We start from the raw sequence: 16,062 nt of genomic DNA, 5'->3' as shown, positions 1-16,062 counted from the left end.
ACCAGTCAATACAGACCCAGCTAAGCATTCACTGCGAACTCCTGGAAAGAAAAACGGACAGCAGAAACAGCAAGACTACTACTAACTGTAACAGGGACTGATTTCAACTTAATAGAGACCGTCAAAATGAAACAAGCTTTCTGTACGTGTACCGAATGCTAGCGATATATGGAGAATCGCGTTAAAACTCGTTTACAAACATGAAGAGCTCGCACTAACCCTGCGGTTGATGCTTTTGCTGAAGGAGCCTCCGGAGCGGATGACGGCCCTGGCGCATGCACTGATGTTGCGGACTGAACTTGTGGGACGCCGGCCGCAGCGCCTGGCGACGTCACAGGGCTTGGCGCGGAGATTGATGGCACTGGGCTTGTGAGGCTGGTACGCAGGAGATTATTCACTCTTTTCAAAATCGCGTGACCTTCCTGCCAGAACGACAAGAAGCGCGACAGCTTTGACATGTCTTCACCGTCGGGCAAACCTACCCTTTGTTGAATGCTGCAATAAAAAAGACGCCATCAAGATACTTACGCCCCTCATTTACGATCCACATACTATAGTATACATAATGACCCCCGGCGATGCAAAATTTTTCCAACATTTTAAAGAGCGGAATCGCAGTCGCGAAAGCCTTTGAAGGACGTTTAGTGCTTGAAAGGCTATTTGTAGACTTCATACTGAAATTTCTGCGTCTAACAGTTACGGTCAAAGCACTGTCTTCTCTCCTCTTTAGTAGCTCTCAAAAAGTTGCGAGTCAATCGGTGGTTTGGTTTGTTGGTTCATTGGGCGACTCAGGCTATGAGGGACGCCGTAGTGAAAGGCTCCGGAATTGTCGACCACCCGAGGCTCTCAACGTGCACCGACATCGCACAGTACACGGGCCTCTAGAATTTTGCCTTCATCGAAATTCGGGCGCCGCGGCAGGGACCGCACCCGCGTCTTTCGGGTCAGCAGCCGAGCGCCGTAACTGCTGAGCCACCGCGGCGGGGCCGAGTCAGTGGGTGGGACGCTGTACATTGTGTGCAAATTAAAAAAGAGCCGATTCACAATCATTCCAAAGGACAGCAAACAATTCTGAAGACTCCATAACACTCATAATGGTGCAAACTATACACATCGTTACAAACTAAAAAAAATGAGGGTGCCTACTTTTTCTACCTTCTTCGAATGTGTCACTTTACTCACATTGGACATTAATCACTAAAAAATGAAAATTTTTGTAAGCAGCAGAAGTTTCACCCACGCATCGGAAAATAATGCTCATATCCGAAGCGTTTGCAGAACATCCGGCGTACAGTTTGCCCTCCGGACGCAAGGGGGACAGTTTGCAACTACTTGTTGCGTTCACTTTACCAAAGATCGCAATTTTGATTCCTTCCGTAGCTTATGAGGTCACATTTTAATCCTCAACGTCAGACACAAGCATGATTTTTCTGAAGTATCCCCTCTGTTCTGCGAGCCGCTTTCTGAGCCGACGCTCCTTAAGCCCTCTACAGAAATTACCTGCCTGCCTAAACTCACAGGCTTCAACTACACATGGTGGTTGTACGTAAGGGTGGCTGGTCAATACCTTAAATTTCTTTGAAATTTTGATGTATCATTGCCTAACCACTGGAAAGGAGCGATTCACTATTGCTTTTGGAAAAAAAAATTTTTCAAGCGAAATATTGATGGCCGAAAAGTGGAGTACCGCGTTAAGTGCTCTGCTGTTCTGGCCAACTTTGGGTATAAAATAAATAAAATATATTAAAGTTATGTACATCTGAATTCGATGAATATATCAATGTTTTTATGTGCGCCGTTATTTTCGTCTGTCTGCAAGCCATAGATGTTTTATAAAATTTGTCAGAATCCACCCAAAGAACGTTTTTCATCTAGTCTGCACGTCGTTCTCTAAAACAGCTTGTAGCAGAGTGGCAGATATTAAGCGTTATCATCTATGCAAACAGAAGAGATATAAACGCAGAAAGAATTTGACGACGATTAAAAACATCCAATATTTTTATATTTTTTAATCTTCATTTCTTTTTTCTTTATATCATAGTGGAATCCATAAAACATGTTGCAGAAATTTTCCTAGTAGTTACGACCCCACCAGTGGGACCCCTGAGCGAAGATTGGCAAATGATGTATTTGTGCGCATGCTAATACGTCACCTTCTTCTACCAACTAGAACCTACGATGTATATTGACGATAATGTTCCAGTGCTGATTGTGGGCTCAGAAGTTGTAGTTATGGGGTTAAGATTCCTTCCGGCCATCAGGGGTTCTTTTCCACGCGCTGACATAGCCCACGAAGATACAAGGCCAAGTTGAAATCTAGCGGGACCGCTGCGCCTAGATCAACGCTTCTGATGTTCAGGCAATAATACAACTGCACATTCTGAAGCCAGACTGGGCTCTTACATTTTATACTCTCGCCGGTTCCATAAAATGGTGACTGTGCGCCCGGGTCTTCTCGAGGTCTGCACACGCTCTGCCCTGTTACCCATATTCGTCCTATAAGAAAAAGCTTTCTCTTCAAAAACCGTAGCCACGGTATCAATCTGCTGAAGACTGACGATATAGGGATTAAGAATGTTATACATGTAATCACGCCTGAAAATTATCTCGGAAAAATTAAGCTACCTGCAGATTTCATGAAATACTGATAACGCACTTGTCTTTCCGGGGCTCTTCGAATAAATTCGGTCCCACAATGCCTTCACGACCAGTCTCATCAGACGACGTCGTAGGCTGCTCTATCTGGCGCATTTCTTCGGCCGACCTGGCGCTGTCAGGGATGGATGTTTCACCACCGTGAAGGTGCGAAGGCATCCTCGTTGCGGTCGGGGCATCGCCGTTGAAAGGACTGCGTTGTGCGATGGCGTCAACAAGGGGGAGTGCGCTGCTTAGGGAGCCGAAATCTTCGGCAGCGGCACCTGCAAGTGTCGACAGCAGTAGAGGTTAGTACGATAATCCCCGCAGTTTTGGTAATGTTGAAGAATACAACATCCAGAAAAAACTCAGCTTCTTCATTTAGGCATTTCAGTGAATTTCTATTAGTAATTTTCGGCGTTTAAGAATGAAAACGTAAGAAAATTCTTAATAAAGCTGAAAGAGCTTGTATTAGGCACATCATAGCGATGGCGCCTGATGACTTTCACGTCTTGAGGTGATTTCCGAATCGGTTGATAACATGTAGATGTTCGTCGGAATGCATATCAACTGTCATGCATTCGGCTACACTTAGCCCTCAGAGGGGCATCGCGTTGCTTTCGTTACTGCGTACTAATCTAATTAAATGAATTCATCATGCGTTCCAGAGAGCAGTGCAAAAAGAACTACCGAAATCTGAGCATGCAAATCAATCTTATTCTCTTTCGAAAATTCAAAACGCGTTTCACTCACCCATCTCACCGCCCAGTACCGAGATTGGGCGCTATCAGATGCGCGCCTAGCACACACACAGCCGAAGCTTGCATGTAATTGTTGCTTTGCCGGAACCGCCCACAGCCGTGGACTTTGACGGCATCCCCCATGCACGCGCAGTAGACAGGGCAGGGGGGGGCTTACTCAGCAAAGGAATCTCCGCGATGTTTCTTTTTTCGTAGGTTTGGAAGGATGCCTCCCTCCCCCCTTCAAAAACTTGCCGCCCGTCTCCTGTCCGCCCTTTCTCTACACATTTTTCCGGAAGCTGTTCAACCGTTTTTTTTTGCGCTGCTTTCTTGATCTGGTCTTAACAGCGTTCACTCGCAAAAAACTGATGCGGAATGGAAAGTGTCGCCGATAGCATTATTCGGATGTTTCAGTGTCCTTTACTTATTTTCAGTTTTTGTGCATGTGAAAAGCATGCAGCACTCAGACATACAAAATATTTTGGTTCCATTTGATGACTATAAAGAAACGAGATTCAAACTGGACGTGCAATCAGTCAGAAAGGAAACGCCCGATCTGGATGCCACTTCATTTGCGCCGTCGAAAATGGCCGCTGCGTTGCCACACTATCGGCATGAAACGAGCATTTCTAAAGATTAAAACATCAATTATTACGATTTCTGAGATCTGTTTGGACATTCAGGCGTCACAATTGGCCTTACTCTGCATACAATGATTATAGACCTCATGCTTTTTTTTGTGCCGCAGGTCCCCTTTAGGTTTTAAGGGGCCTATAAATTCTTACTGTGTGAAATTAAATACAAGACTATCCAGGTATCAGTTTAGCGCAACGGTAGTTTTATAGAGTGCCCAGGTTTAAGCTCCAGATTTGTGACGTCATTTAAACATACGCTGCCTTGATAATTTTGAACTTACCTTTATTACTTGTACCGGTGCTCTCCGAAATGGGATCATCGAAACGTTCAGAAGATTCCATTGCTCCAGAAGATATACGCCCCAAGATTACAGATTTTCTCACTGGTTTCGTGTGCTCTTTAGCGCCTTCCTCCTGTTCTTGGCTCTCCTGCAGTTAAAAGGAAGAATATACAATCAACTCCCGTATCGCGTAGGGCAGAATTCACGGCCATGTGTTTCAAGCGTCAAAAATATTGCCCTCTAAGTACCAAACATGCTCAGGAGGTGATAATTTGCGAACTGACTCAGTGCTAGCTACTACTTGTACGTGCTGGCAACGTGACATCATGATGTGAGCGTGTTCACAGCCTCTGTCGAGAAGACGTGGAGGGTGTCGACCTTAAAATCGTTTACAGAAGCGAAGCTCGGCGTTTATAAAGGAAAGGGCTAAAAAAAATTTTTTTCGCCATTTTAGCGTCCGTACGTTTCGTTAGGACGCTGACTTCCAAATCAGTGAATCAGCTCAAAGTGAAGCTGTTAGTGCCTTCGAGTCATGTCATGATCATGGAAATTATTAGTGCAAATATAGCTTTAGCCAAAGAGCGACATCGTACAAAGTATATTTGTCTACTAAAGGTAGTGTCAGCTATTTTCCAAGCATTTCGCCCAAGATAAGCAGAGCTCCAGGCGTAGGAAAATCTTGTACCATTGTATCAACATTCATGTCCTCAGTCATGTCCTGACAATCAGCTCACACAATATAAGGGCATCTATTAGGCGAGGATTCTATTTTGACAAGCAGAACGTCGTCACTGTAACAACCCAATTATACAAGTTCAGGAGTGCGAACTGCTGGGCTAGTTGGTTCATATTGCATAGAAAGGGAACCAGCGCAAATAGACGCAAGACAAGAACAAAGAAGGCACACACCACAACGCTGGACTTACAACTGATTTATTGCGATGAAGAATTGCTCATTTTAAAAGAATTTCCTGCCTGCGCACACACCCTACAGACAATACACTTCGCGCACCACATGGTGACATGGCTACTATAATGATAAAAACTTGCACTCCTTCTCGGTGATAATCACAGACGGCTCACTGACGCATTTCTGCTTATTCTTTCTGATCATGAATGCCTCCAATAGCTGACGCTCACGTTTAGATTTCCCCCGCCCGATAATGCTGGTACTGTGAAAAGTAGGAGAACATTTGCAGTCCTTTACATACAAGCCTAGATTGCTGCCTGTGCCAGTGCCCAAAGTTGTGCGATGTTGCCTCAGGCGCTCATTCAAGCATGCTCCGGTTTGGCCTATGTAGATTTTCCCGCATGACAATGGGATTGAATACACCACGCCCACTGCGCATGTGGTGAACATAGTCTGGTGTTTCGTCTTGCAAACACCAGTTCTGCGCAGGTCTGCAGAGGTTTTGGCGCACAAACCAGATAGTTTGCAAGGAACAGAAAATGCCATAGTGACACCAAACTTCTGAGCCACTTTCTTCACACCATGTGAAGTCTTGTGGAAGTAAGGCATGGCTTCCACCTTTCTTGGTTGCACTTCTACTAGCCTGGCAGCCTTTGAAGACAACTTCAGTTTTTTCCCCAAGGATTCCGCCACCGCCAGCAAAACCGAAGGGGGAAACCCTGAACGTTGTAGCCGTTCAACCTGCTCCGCCAGACTTTGCTGCATCACATGTGGGCAACTCTTCTTGAAGGCATTCAAAAAACACAAGTTTGCAATGCTGCGCTTCACTAACTTAGAATGGGCCGAATCATACGGCAACAGTGCTTTATTAGACCTGGGCGCGTATTTCCAGCACACGTGTTGATTGGGCAAAAAAGTCAATTCTAAATCCAGGAACCTAATGGTCTTGTCAGAAGGAATCTCATGCGTAAAAACCAAGTTCTTAGAACATGTGCTAAAAATATTTAAAATCTGGTCTGCCAAAAGAGTAAGCTGGTCAGTTTCGGGTAAGTTCAAAATTACTAAAAAATCGTCAACGTATCTAAAAACCCTTACAACACGTGTGTCGTTTAGAGAGCCTTGTAGCATCGAGTAAAATTTTGCTAAAAAAATGTTGCACAGCACAGGCGCAACACAGGAGCCAATACAGATTCCATGTTTTTGCACAACATAATCATCTTCATGCTGTGCAATAGTAGAATTCAAGTACACTTTTAAAAGTTCGAGTAGTAGTAGTAGTAGTAGTAGTAAAATACTTTTATTCGACCAAAATTTATAGGCCGAGCATTTCGACCGCCTGGGCGACCAGAAGCCGCTGTTCTTCTTCCCCTTCAGCGCCAAGCCAGTCGAGCCAGGTGGTGATGGATAGAGAGGGTGGGGGGAAGGAACCCGACTGCTGAGCAGCCGGGCAATAGAAGAGGCAATGGGCCAGGTCCGCATAGATACAGGGGCAGTTGGGACAGGAAGGGTCCGATCGATAGCGATAGAGGAAGAGGCGGGACGGGGTGATAACTGCATTCATCTAAATGTGCCGAAGAAGGCGAGACTCCGGCACCGTGAGTGATGGATGAGGGGGAGGGTAAAGGCGTTTGTCGAGGCGGAGCTCAAGGTAGACCTCTTTTATGGTGCGGCGAAGGGTGAGTCTCCCACCGTCCTCCGAGGGCTTGGGCCAGGGGATCAACGGTGCCCGGAAAAGTGTGTCGCGGGCGAGCTGATGGGCCAGCTCATTGCAGTCAATCCCTGAATGCCCAGGGACCCAGCGGAGGAAAACGATGGAAGGCTGCAGTGCGGAGACCGCTCTTTCGACCTCCTGTTGGAGAGAAGGGGTCAGGGTGCGTTTCTGTATGTTGTGTATAGCGGCTTGTGAGTCTGAATAGACTGTGTACTCTTGGAGAGAGGGAAGGAGGGCAAATGACTGGAGGGCATGCGCAATGGCGAGAACCTCGAGGGACAATGCGTCTGGAGGGTGTAGATACGGCCCGCTGGTGTAGGTTTCAGGAGCAGGGAGGTGTGGATGGTAAAGTTCGAGGAATGATTCTAAAGTGATGCCACACTTATTCTGGAAGGAAATTGTCCCAGATCTTTCAATAAATTCGCGCACAGCAATAAAAAGTTCGTCATGGGGCACAGAATGAAACAAGTCCACAATGTCCACCGAGAAGGCTGCATTAGCGCCGGGGAAACCGCGATTGAAGCACTCCACCAGGCTCATTGAACCCTGCACAACAAAAGGATCCGCAGGCACCAGGCCCTCGAAGGAATGCTGTAGGTAGTTCGAAACCACTTTTTGCCAACAGGACACTAGAAGCGTGTATGCAAAATCTTGAAGTCGGAGCTCTACCGGCAGGTCCGGCACTTGCGGGACTGGATGCGACTTATGTGCCTTCAAGCCGGACAACCTTGGGCGGCTGCAAGTAGGCTTCGAGAGCATCTTCGTCTCGCTTCACTACTCACTGAAGGCTACTGCAACGACTTTCGGCGATTTCTGCCCAGGAAAAGGATACAAAAAGCAACTGGTACCGCTGTCACGTACCTGGGCGAAGCCTCTCTTCCCTCAGAATTCGACGACATCCTGAAGCTCGGACCTAAGTTCTCCCTTGAACCAAGGTCCCGCAAGCACGAGCTTCTGGCAGTGGTTCACAGAGTGGCTGACAAGGCCCCTTTTGAGGAGAAAGCTCGTTGCGTCTCAGAGGGAGTTGACTGTCTCATAAGAACCTGGACGGGACGACGTCAACCAAGCAGGGATCTGCGCCCTTTGGTCACCCACTTCCAAAAGAAGGCCTCAGTCTCCTTGAAGCTGCCAAGGAAAGTGGGTTCGTGGTGCTTCCCTCTTACCTTTTTAAGACGAAAGCGGCCGAAGCTATAGAGAAGAACTTCAAAAAGGCAGAAGTAAAACCACGTAAGGCCAAGGCGTTGGCCTTAAGCCTTCTCAACAGGTTGAATTTGGGCAGCATTGAGAGAAAAGTTCGTAAATGCCAACAAGACGCCCTGCGTGTGTTCTTCACAGCAAAGACACATAAGCCTGATAACCCTTTCAGGGCGATCGTCACGGAAGAAGGTTCGTGGCAAAAAGTGGTTTCGAACTACCTACAGCATTCCTTCGAGGGCCTGGTGCCTGCGGATCCTTTTGTTGTGCAGGGTTCAATGAGCCTGGTGGAGTGCTTCAATCGCGGTTTCCCCGGCGCTAATGCAGCCTTCTCGGTGGACATTGTGGACTTGTTTTATTCTGTGCCCCATGACGAACTTTTTATTGCTGTGCGCGAATTTATTGAAAGATCTGGGACAATTTCCTTCCAGAATAAGTGTGGCATCACTTCAGAATCATTCCTCGAACTTTTAAAAGTGTACTTGAATTCTAATATTGCACAGCATGAAGATGATTATGTTGTGCAAAAACATGGAATCTGTATTGGCTCCTGTGTTGCGCCTGTGCTGTGCAACATTTTTTTAGCAAAATTTTACTCGATGCTACAAGGCTCTCTAAACGACACACGTGTTGTAAGGGTTTTTAGATACGTTGACGATTTTTTAGTAATTTCGAACTTACCCGAAACTGACCAGCTTACTCTTGTGGCAGACCAGATTTTAAATATTTTTAGCACATGTTCTAAGAACTTGGTTTTTACGCATGAGATTCCTTCTGACAAGACCATTAGGTTCCTGGATTTAGAATTGACTTTTTTGCCCAATCAACACGTGTGCTGGAAATACGCGCCCAGGTCTAAGAAGGCACTGTTGCCGTATGATTCGGCCCATTCTAAGTTAGTGAAGCGCAGCATTGCAAACATGTGTTTTTTGAATGCCTTAAATAAGAGTTGCCCGCATGTGATGCAGCAAAGTCTGGCGGAGCAGGTTGAACGGCTACAACGTTCAGGGTTTCCCCCTTCGGTTTTGCTGGCGGTGGCGGAGTCCTTGGGGAAAAAACTGAAGTTGTCTTCAAAGGCTACCAGGCTAGTAGAAGTGCAACCAAGAAAGGTGGAAGTCATGCCTTACTTCCACAAGACTTCACATGGTGTGAAGAAAGTGGCTCAGAAGTTTGGTGTCACTATGGCATTTTCTGCTCCTTGCAAACTATCCGGTTTGTGCGCCAAAACCTTTGCAGACCTGCGCAGAACTGGTGTTTGCAAGACGAAACACCAGACTATGTTCACCACATGCGCAGTGGGCGTGGTGTATTCAATCCCATTGTCATGCGGGAAAATCTACATAGGCCAAACCGGAGCATGCTTGAATGAGCGCCTGAGGCAACATCGCACAACTTTGGGCACTGGCACAGGCAGCAATCTAGGCTTGCATGTAAAGGACTGCAAATGTTCTCCTACTTTTCACACTACCAGCATTATCGGGCGGGGGAAATCTAAATGTGAGCGTGAGCTGTTGGAGGCATTCATGATCAGAAAGAATAAGCAGAAATGCGTCAGTGAGCCGTCTGTGATTATCACCGAGAAGGAGTGCAAGTTTTTATCATTATAGTAGCCATGTCACCATGTGGTGCGCGAAGTGTATTGTCTGTAGGGTGTGTGCGCAGGCAGGAAATTCTTTTAAAATGAGCAATTCTTCATCGCAATAAATCAGTTTTAAGTCCAGCGTTGTGGTGTGTGCCTTCTTTGTTCTTGTCTTGCGTCTATTTGCGCTGGTTCCCTTTCTATGCAATTATACAAGAGTTCCCCTAGTTAAGAACTCCTCAACTTGCGGTTTCGCAACGTATTCCTTATTCTAGCCTCCTTCCAAACTGGAGTGAATGCCACATTCATTACGTGAGACAGTAGAAAAACAGCGCAATAAGGGTCGGATGGCGAAGGGTTGAAGGCGAAGGGTGACGGACTCTAGTGATCGGCAGCCTATCCGAGCCAAATTCGACGGATAGGGAGGCTGCTGCCATCGCGGCAGATGTCCGCAGGACAAATTAGCGGCCGTGTCCCGAAGGCTGTCGATGCGATAAGCAATTCAGCGGTGTTTGGCTTGCTCCACCTGACAGCACAGGTAAGAAACAGGAGCGACAGTTGCGTAGTTGTTGCATAGGAGTAGGTTGAATGCGTCGTCGGCAATCCCCATAAAGTGGCCGCTTTATCAGCCTGCGACATGTGCAGCTTGCAGCTGAGACCTAGGACATCATGGACATAAGATGTTCTGCTTGAAGGATGTAACTGCTTGGAGGACTGAACTCGAGAGGCAAGGTCTCTTTAGTGGTGAGCTTTCAATGTCCTTTTCAAATGGCAAAGCTTCTCCTTGCAGACGTCCCAACTGGTAAAGTCGTGCTTATGTGCCCCGCCCAGACGCGTGTGGCATCCTCCAATTTCAAAAGGACATTCTCCAGCATGAGCAACACTTGCAGGACACTGCGCAAAAATGTCTTGCACTGTGTCTTGTATATTCAAGCATTGGTATGGAGTCCCAGCAGCTCTCTCTGCTGACGTGCAGGCCCATGACAAGCCGGCCGTCTACGTCGGTGTTAAAGCAGGGCATCGGATGCTACAACTTGCAGCGGGGTTCTGACATGAGAGTTTGCGGAGATCTTGAGACCCCAGAAGTTGCTCCGCCCTTCGGAAGATGGCGACCGTTACTAATATCCAGGCCATAACCGTATTATGCAGCTAAAACCTCTACCAAATTGCTATTCGGAAATTCTTACACCGTGTCCGAGTCATCAAAGTGGCAGGTAGGGCGGCCCCAGTATCTTTCGTTTCCAAAGCAAAAAAAAATTGTTATAAAATATGCACATACCGCGTCGGATTGAAGGCAGGGAAAAAGCGTAGATCCGTACCACATGAGTGAAATACCTGGGTTAAGTATAGTGCGGAGGGAATTTGGCAGGTGCTCAGATAATGAATACAAGTCAACTAATATTCCTCAAGAGCTAAGTTTACAACAGCGGTGTCTTAACTCGACTGATCAGCCGGGCAGAAAGGTATAGACTAACAAAAAGTCTTGAACCTAAATTCAAGACAGCAGGAGAGGGTATGTGTCACGAAGTGGGAGCACGCCAGCAATGGGCTCCACACTCTCTGTTACCAATTCTAGGGGAGGAGAGACAAACACCTCCACCCAGGTGCCAGATCTTAAGCAGGACCGAGTGGCTAACCGGCGATAGGTCCACGCCTGACCAGCCGCTGACCGGAGGCACGACACAGGAGTCGGGAATGAAAGTGGATAGAATTTAATTACAAAGAGAACAACGCTTTCACCAACTCATCAACAATAGCACAGCATAGACACAGGACAGACGGAACAAACTTTAGCTTTGACACACAGTATCAAATATGACAGGCGAGAGGAAATACAAATACAAGGCACTTTTAAAGGAACGAATTTAGGGTATAGTTCGTAAATGTGGGAGTGGCGGGGGCTTAGCTTTTCGGGTGGTTGAGGTCCGGTCCGAGATAGGCGTCGGGCTGTCGGTGTCGGGTCCCCGGAGTCGTTACTCGTTGCCCAGACACTTCGCGACGAGCCGACCACCTCTCGGCTGACACTTCACACACACGCGCGGTTAGCTAGCACACCGCCACATCCAAGATCTCCACCTCGACTGCTCTCCGCCACATTCCACAGTCCCCCCGTAGTGTCCCCCTCTCTCCCTCACCATTCCCGGACGGCCCGGGGCCCGGGACCGACGAATCAGAGGCGGCAACGAAACGTAAACTATCGCGCCGAAACGTCCCGCGCCGAGCCCCGGCTGGCCCCGCAGACGCTCGAGCCGGAATTCCGCGTACAGGAGGTCACTGGCCAGACAACTGCTTTCTCACCGTCGGAGACTAGACATTGAATAGGTTGGGGCAACCGAAAAGGAAATAAAAATAATAGGCCCCTGCCTGCACCGTTTACACACAACAGGCTTAACCCAATTGGAAAATAAAAGAGGATGCCCGTAGGCAAGTTGTAATTTGACCACCCGTGGGTGGAAAAATAAAATATTAGGGATAATGCTACATTAGCGACCCACAGCCGAGAGAGCGGGCCCGGGGAGGCTCCCCTGACCTCCCCTGGGAAGTAGCGGAAAGGGAAATGGGACGTGGGAAGGGAATGGGGACAGCGAGATTTTTGCTCTGATCCTTCAATTATCTCGACTCCATTACTGGCCCGCCTGGTCAGGGCAGGGAGAGCATCGAGATTGCCCAATGGTGCGGCCCCACTCACGGGATGCCCGACCACCCACCATACGCAACGGGCTCCGACCGTCGGAGACAGGAAAACCTAACACGGGGTCAGTAGCTACCTGGGGCTCCTCATCGCTCACTAGAAGGCTTTTCCCACCTGCCGGCTACTAGCCGTTGAAGGTTTTTCGCGGTTTTTCGGACACCGGAAGTATGTGTGATTGTCCACTCCAATGGACGCCCAGTTCGTCAACGGCCTCGCGGCCTCAGAACCGGTCAGACTCCGGGGGGCCCATCTGTGCTTCCTCCAACCATCCATGCACTTATTTCCTCTCCTAGCTTACTCTTCTCCTACTGAGGAGAGAGTGTTCAAGGCTGGGCGACCGGGCCACTAACCAAGAACGTGGCTTAGGATGAGATGACCCGGGCCTACTCCACCGGTACTCCACACATCTTCGGTTTTCGCCAGACTCTTACGAGGCAGTACTAAGCCCTCATCCCCCGGCATCCCGCAGGCGGTTAAGCCTGCGGCCGGCCGTAAGGCCGCTTCCCCGGGGCGGCGGTCCTCAGAGCCTGGCCACTATGAACCCCCGCGCGGACCTGGTTTCTCCGTAACCAGAAACCGACGCGTCGGTAGCCAGACTTGCACGCCCCCGCGCGCAGAGGAAGGAAGGTAGCATGTATTCGAAAACCTTTTGGCGTTTTGACATGCCTTCCGGGCCGGATTCCGTGGGTCCAACCTGAGTATAAACCCAGGCCTGCGTCCGCTCAGGCATCGGACCTCACGTGCACGACTGGCCCTCACAGTCGTCTGGGAGTCGCTGCCACTCCCATTGGGGGTTTGCATCCCCAGAGGATGGGTCCCGGCCATCCCATCCCCACTGCTGGCATTGTACCGAAACAAAGCCTAGTAGCCGAAACTACACCGGCCCGTATTCGGTGGCGGGGGGGGCCACGAGCAGGCTGCACAGTCAGATTTCCCCCCCCGGAGACTAGACAGCGAGAAGTGTGTGCGAGAGAGGGGGGGGGGGGGGGTCGCGCGTGGGGATGCTTAGGACGGAGTCCCCGCCGCCGGGCTCAACCGCCGCTGGCGAAAATCGCAACTGGCGCGAATTCTGTTTCACCACCCCCGCGTCAAGAATGTTATTGCTGATAACATTCCACACTCCAAAAACAGAAGTCGCCCATGCTTCGCCGTATGCGACACGAGAACATTCGACTGTAATCATAGCACAGACACACTGAGATAATACTGAGAAATACAAGCATACACGAGATAATACTGCGGAATACATGCACGCACAAGGATTATGTAGACACACATGGAAGAACTGACTCCATAAACAATTTAAAGCGAAAGCATCTTGATCGTTAGAGATCAACATCGACTTGTTGGCGAGTGCTGGGCTCTGAAACCCGGCTGAGGTAATCAGCACCGACATTATCTTTTCCCCGTATGTTCTCGACCGTGACTTTGCTGAAGGGGGTGTCAACGAGAGGCTCCTGCTCAAAGGAAACCTTCCGCACTGTGCTGCGCGCCACGGTTTTCAGGCATATGTCGCATGATGCGACAAACCTGCCCATGTCCCCATGTAGTCCGGGCCAAAAGAAGTCTGCGAGAATGCGATCCGTTGTTTTCTTTCTACCGAGGTGCCCTGCCATCAGTCCCCCATGTGCCAACTGGAGAACCTTCTCGCGGTGCTTCTGGGGCACTACCAGCTGGGTCGTCTTCGCTCCGGTGTCCGGAGTGTACTCTCGGTATTGCAGGCCGTCATGAAGACAGAATTTGAACGAACCGCCTCCCTTGCACTTTGTCCTCTTTCGCCGCTCGTCCGCCTCGAAGCAAACCAGGAGCCTGCTGTCGTCTCGTTGGTCTTGCCTCATTTGGTCTGTGCTGACGTCAGGGAGAGTAGTAGGCTCCCGTACCTTACAGAATACCTCTTTGGATTGTCGGGCCGCCTGCTGGTGGGTCGTGACCGCCGCCGTTGGCATGGTGACCTGGTCGGGGCCCTTGTCGCATGGATCATGATGCTTACTTGAAGGAGCCTCTGCCCTTTCCGAGTCCTCGGGGTTCCACTCAGTATCCGATGCTCCTGGGCATCGTACTCCTTCAATGTTTCCCAGAACAAGGTCGAAAAGGGGCTCCTCCATGCAACCCGCTATAACTTCCCCCTTGTAGTATGGGGTGTCGATATGAATGCGGGCCTCGGGCAGTAGCCTAGCAGAGCGGTCTACCAAGTAGACGACCCGGTGGTCGCCGGTCATTTCTTCGTCCTTCACGAAGCTGCGGTTGACGATCACCATGTTGCAACCTGTATCCCTCAGCACTCGACCCTTTCTTCCACTGATCAGGCCTTCTACGACCGGCAAGTCGGGCGTCTTTGCCAACACAGTCGTACTCACGACTGGGACGCGCTGTCCATCCTTCAATTCTAGATAGCCATCCTGGATACATGCAGACATGTTCGTGGAGCTGGATGGAGTCTGATTCTTTTGCACTGTAGGGCCACGGTTCGCCCTGCACTGGGCCGCAATGTGCCCCGGTCGCGAACAGATGTAGCACCGTGCAAGAACCCCTGGGCCACGCGGCTGTTCGGCCATCTTGCCTGCGACCAGACTTTCCTTCTTGGAGTCTCTTCGGCCGAAGTTGACGGTCCCTCGTGCCATCACGTATTCATCTGCTCGCTGAACCGATTCTTTGAGGTCCGTGGTCCGCTTTTCTCTTATAAACGTGACCATTGCAGGCCCACAGTTTTCTAACAACTGTTCGGCTAAAATTAGCCCCTTCACACCCTCGTATGACTTCTCTGTTTTCGACAGTTCTATCCATCTTCCCCAGTAGTTGCCCAGTCGAGATACAAACTGCGAGGGAGTCTCGTGGTCATTAGGCGTTTCGTTCCTAAACTTCTGACGGAATCCCTCTTCTGTCAACCGAAATCTGAGCAAGAGCGCATGTTTGACTTTAACATAGTCATTCGAGTCAGAAGCTGGCATTCGGCCAAACACATTCAGGGCCTCTCCCGTGAGGCAAGTGCTCAGCGCAGTGGCCCACTCCTCCCGTGGCCACTGCTGGGCTTCCGCCACCCGCTCAAACCGCGTCAGATACGCGTCCAGGTCATCACCTTTTTCGTTAAATGGGGCCATCAACTTGTGTGGCCGAACTCTGAGTACTCGGGTTGCCATCGTCGACGAGCTCGGTTCGCTGACCGAACTGCCGTTAATATTGGCACTCGCCCTTAACTGAAGGAGTGCCATCTCTTTCTCAATTTCCTGGAGCTTTCGCTCAGAGCGCTCCTTCTCCCGCGCATCTCGCTCCTTCTCCCGAGCATCTCGCTCTTTCTCCCCCTGGTCTTCCAGCTTACGCCGCTCGCGTTCCGCTGCTCTCTCTTCCCTCAGGAACTCGTGAAGCTCTGCTCCCTCCAAACCCAACTCCTTACCGAGTGCGACTAAGCGTTCGGCTTCTGCCATCGTGTCTCACACCGGCAATCAAAATCAAAATGCGCTTATACGGCTGTGTCATTGTCTCGCGGTCAGAGCCAGTCGGGGTTAGCACAGGGTCCTGTCGCGGACGCCAGTTTGTCACGAAGTGGGAGCACGCCACCAATGGGCTCCACACTCTCTGTTACCAATTCTAGGGGAGGAGAGACAAACACCTCCACCCAGGTGCCAGATCTTAAGCAGGACCGAGTGGCTAACCGGCGATAGGTCCACGCCTGACCAGCCGCTGACCGG

At 49.7% G+C, this 16,062-nt stretch overlaps 1 protein-coding gene across 1 annotated transcript; it reads right to left on the bottom strand.

The window, feature by feature from the left end:
- Nucleotides 1-13,701: 13,701 nt before the first annotated feature.
- On the bottom strand, nucleotides 13,702-15,798 carry LOC149363132 (uncharacterized). The gene has a single exon (XM_089568439.1). It carries the CDS (start codon nucleotides 15,796-15,798, stop codon nucleotides 13,702-13,704), a length of 2,097 nt encoding a protein of 698 aa, XP_089424565.1.
- Between the last annotated feature and the right edge of the window lie 264 nt (nucleotides 15,799-16,062).

The sequence above is a fragment of the Amblyomma mixtum genome, chromosome 2 (assembly GCF_055824585.1).
Source record: "Amblyomma mixtum isolate Tamu chromosome 2, ASM5582458v1, whole genome shotgun sequence".
Classification (NCBI taxonomy): Eukaryota; Metazoa; Arthropoda; class Arachnida; order Ixodida; family Ixodidae; genus Amblyomma; species Amblyomma mixtum.
The sequence above is the reverse complement of the archived record's forward strand: the minus strand, read 5'-3'. Positions and strand labels throughout refer to the sequence as shown.

What these genes read in the sequence shown, in the direction of transcription:
- LOC149363132 (XM_089568439.1), bottom strand. Translation starts at nt 15,798, where the DNA reads ATGGCAGAAGCCGAACGCTTAGTCGCACTCGGTAAGGAGTTGGGTTTG.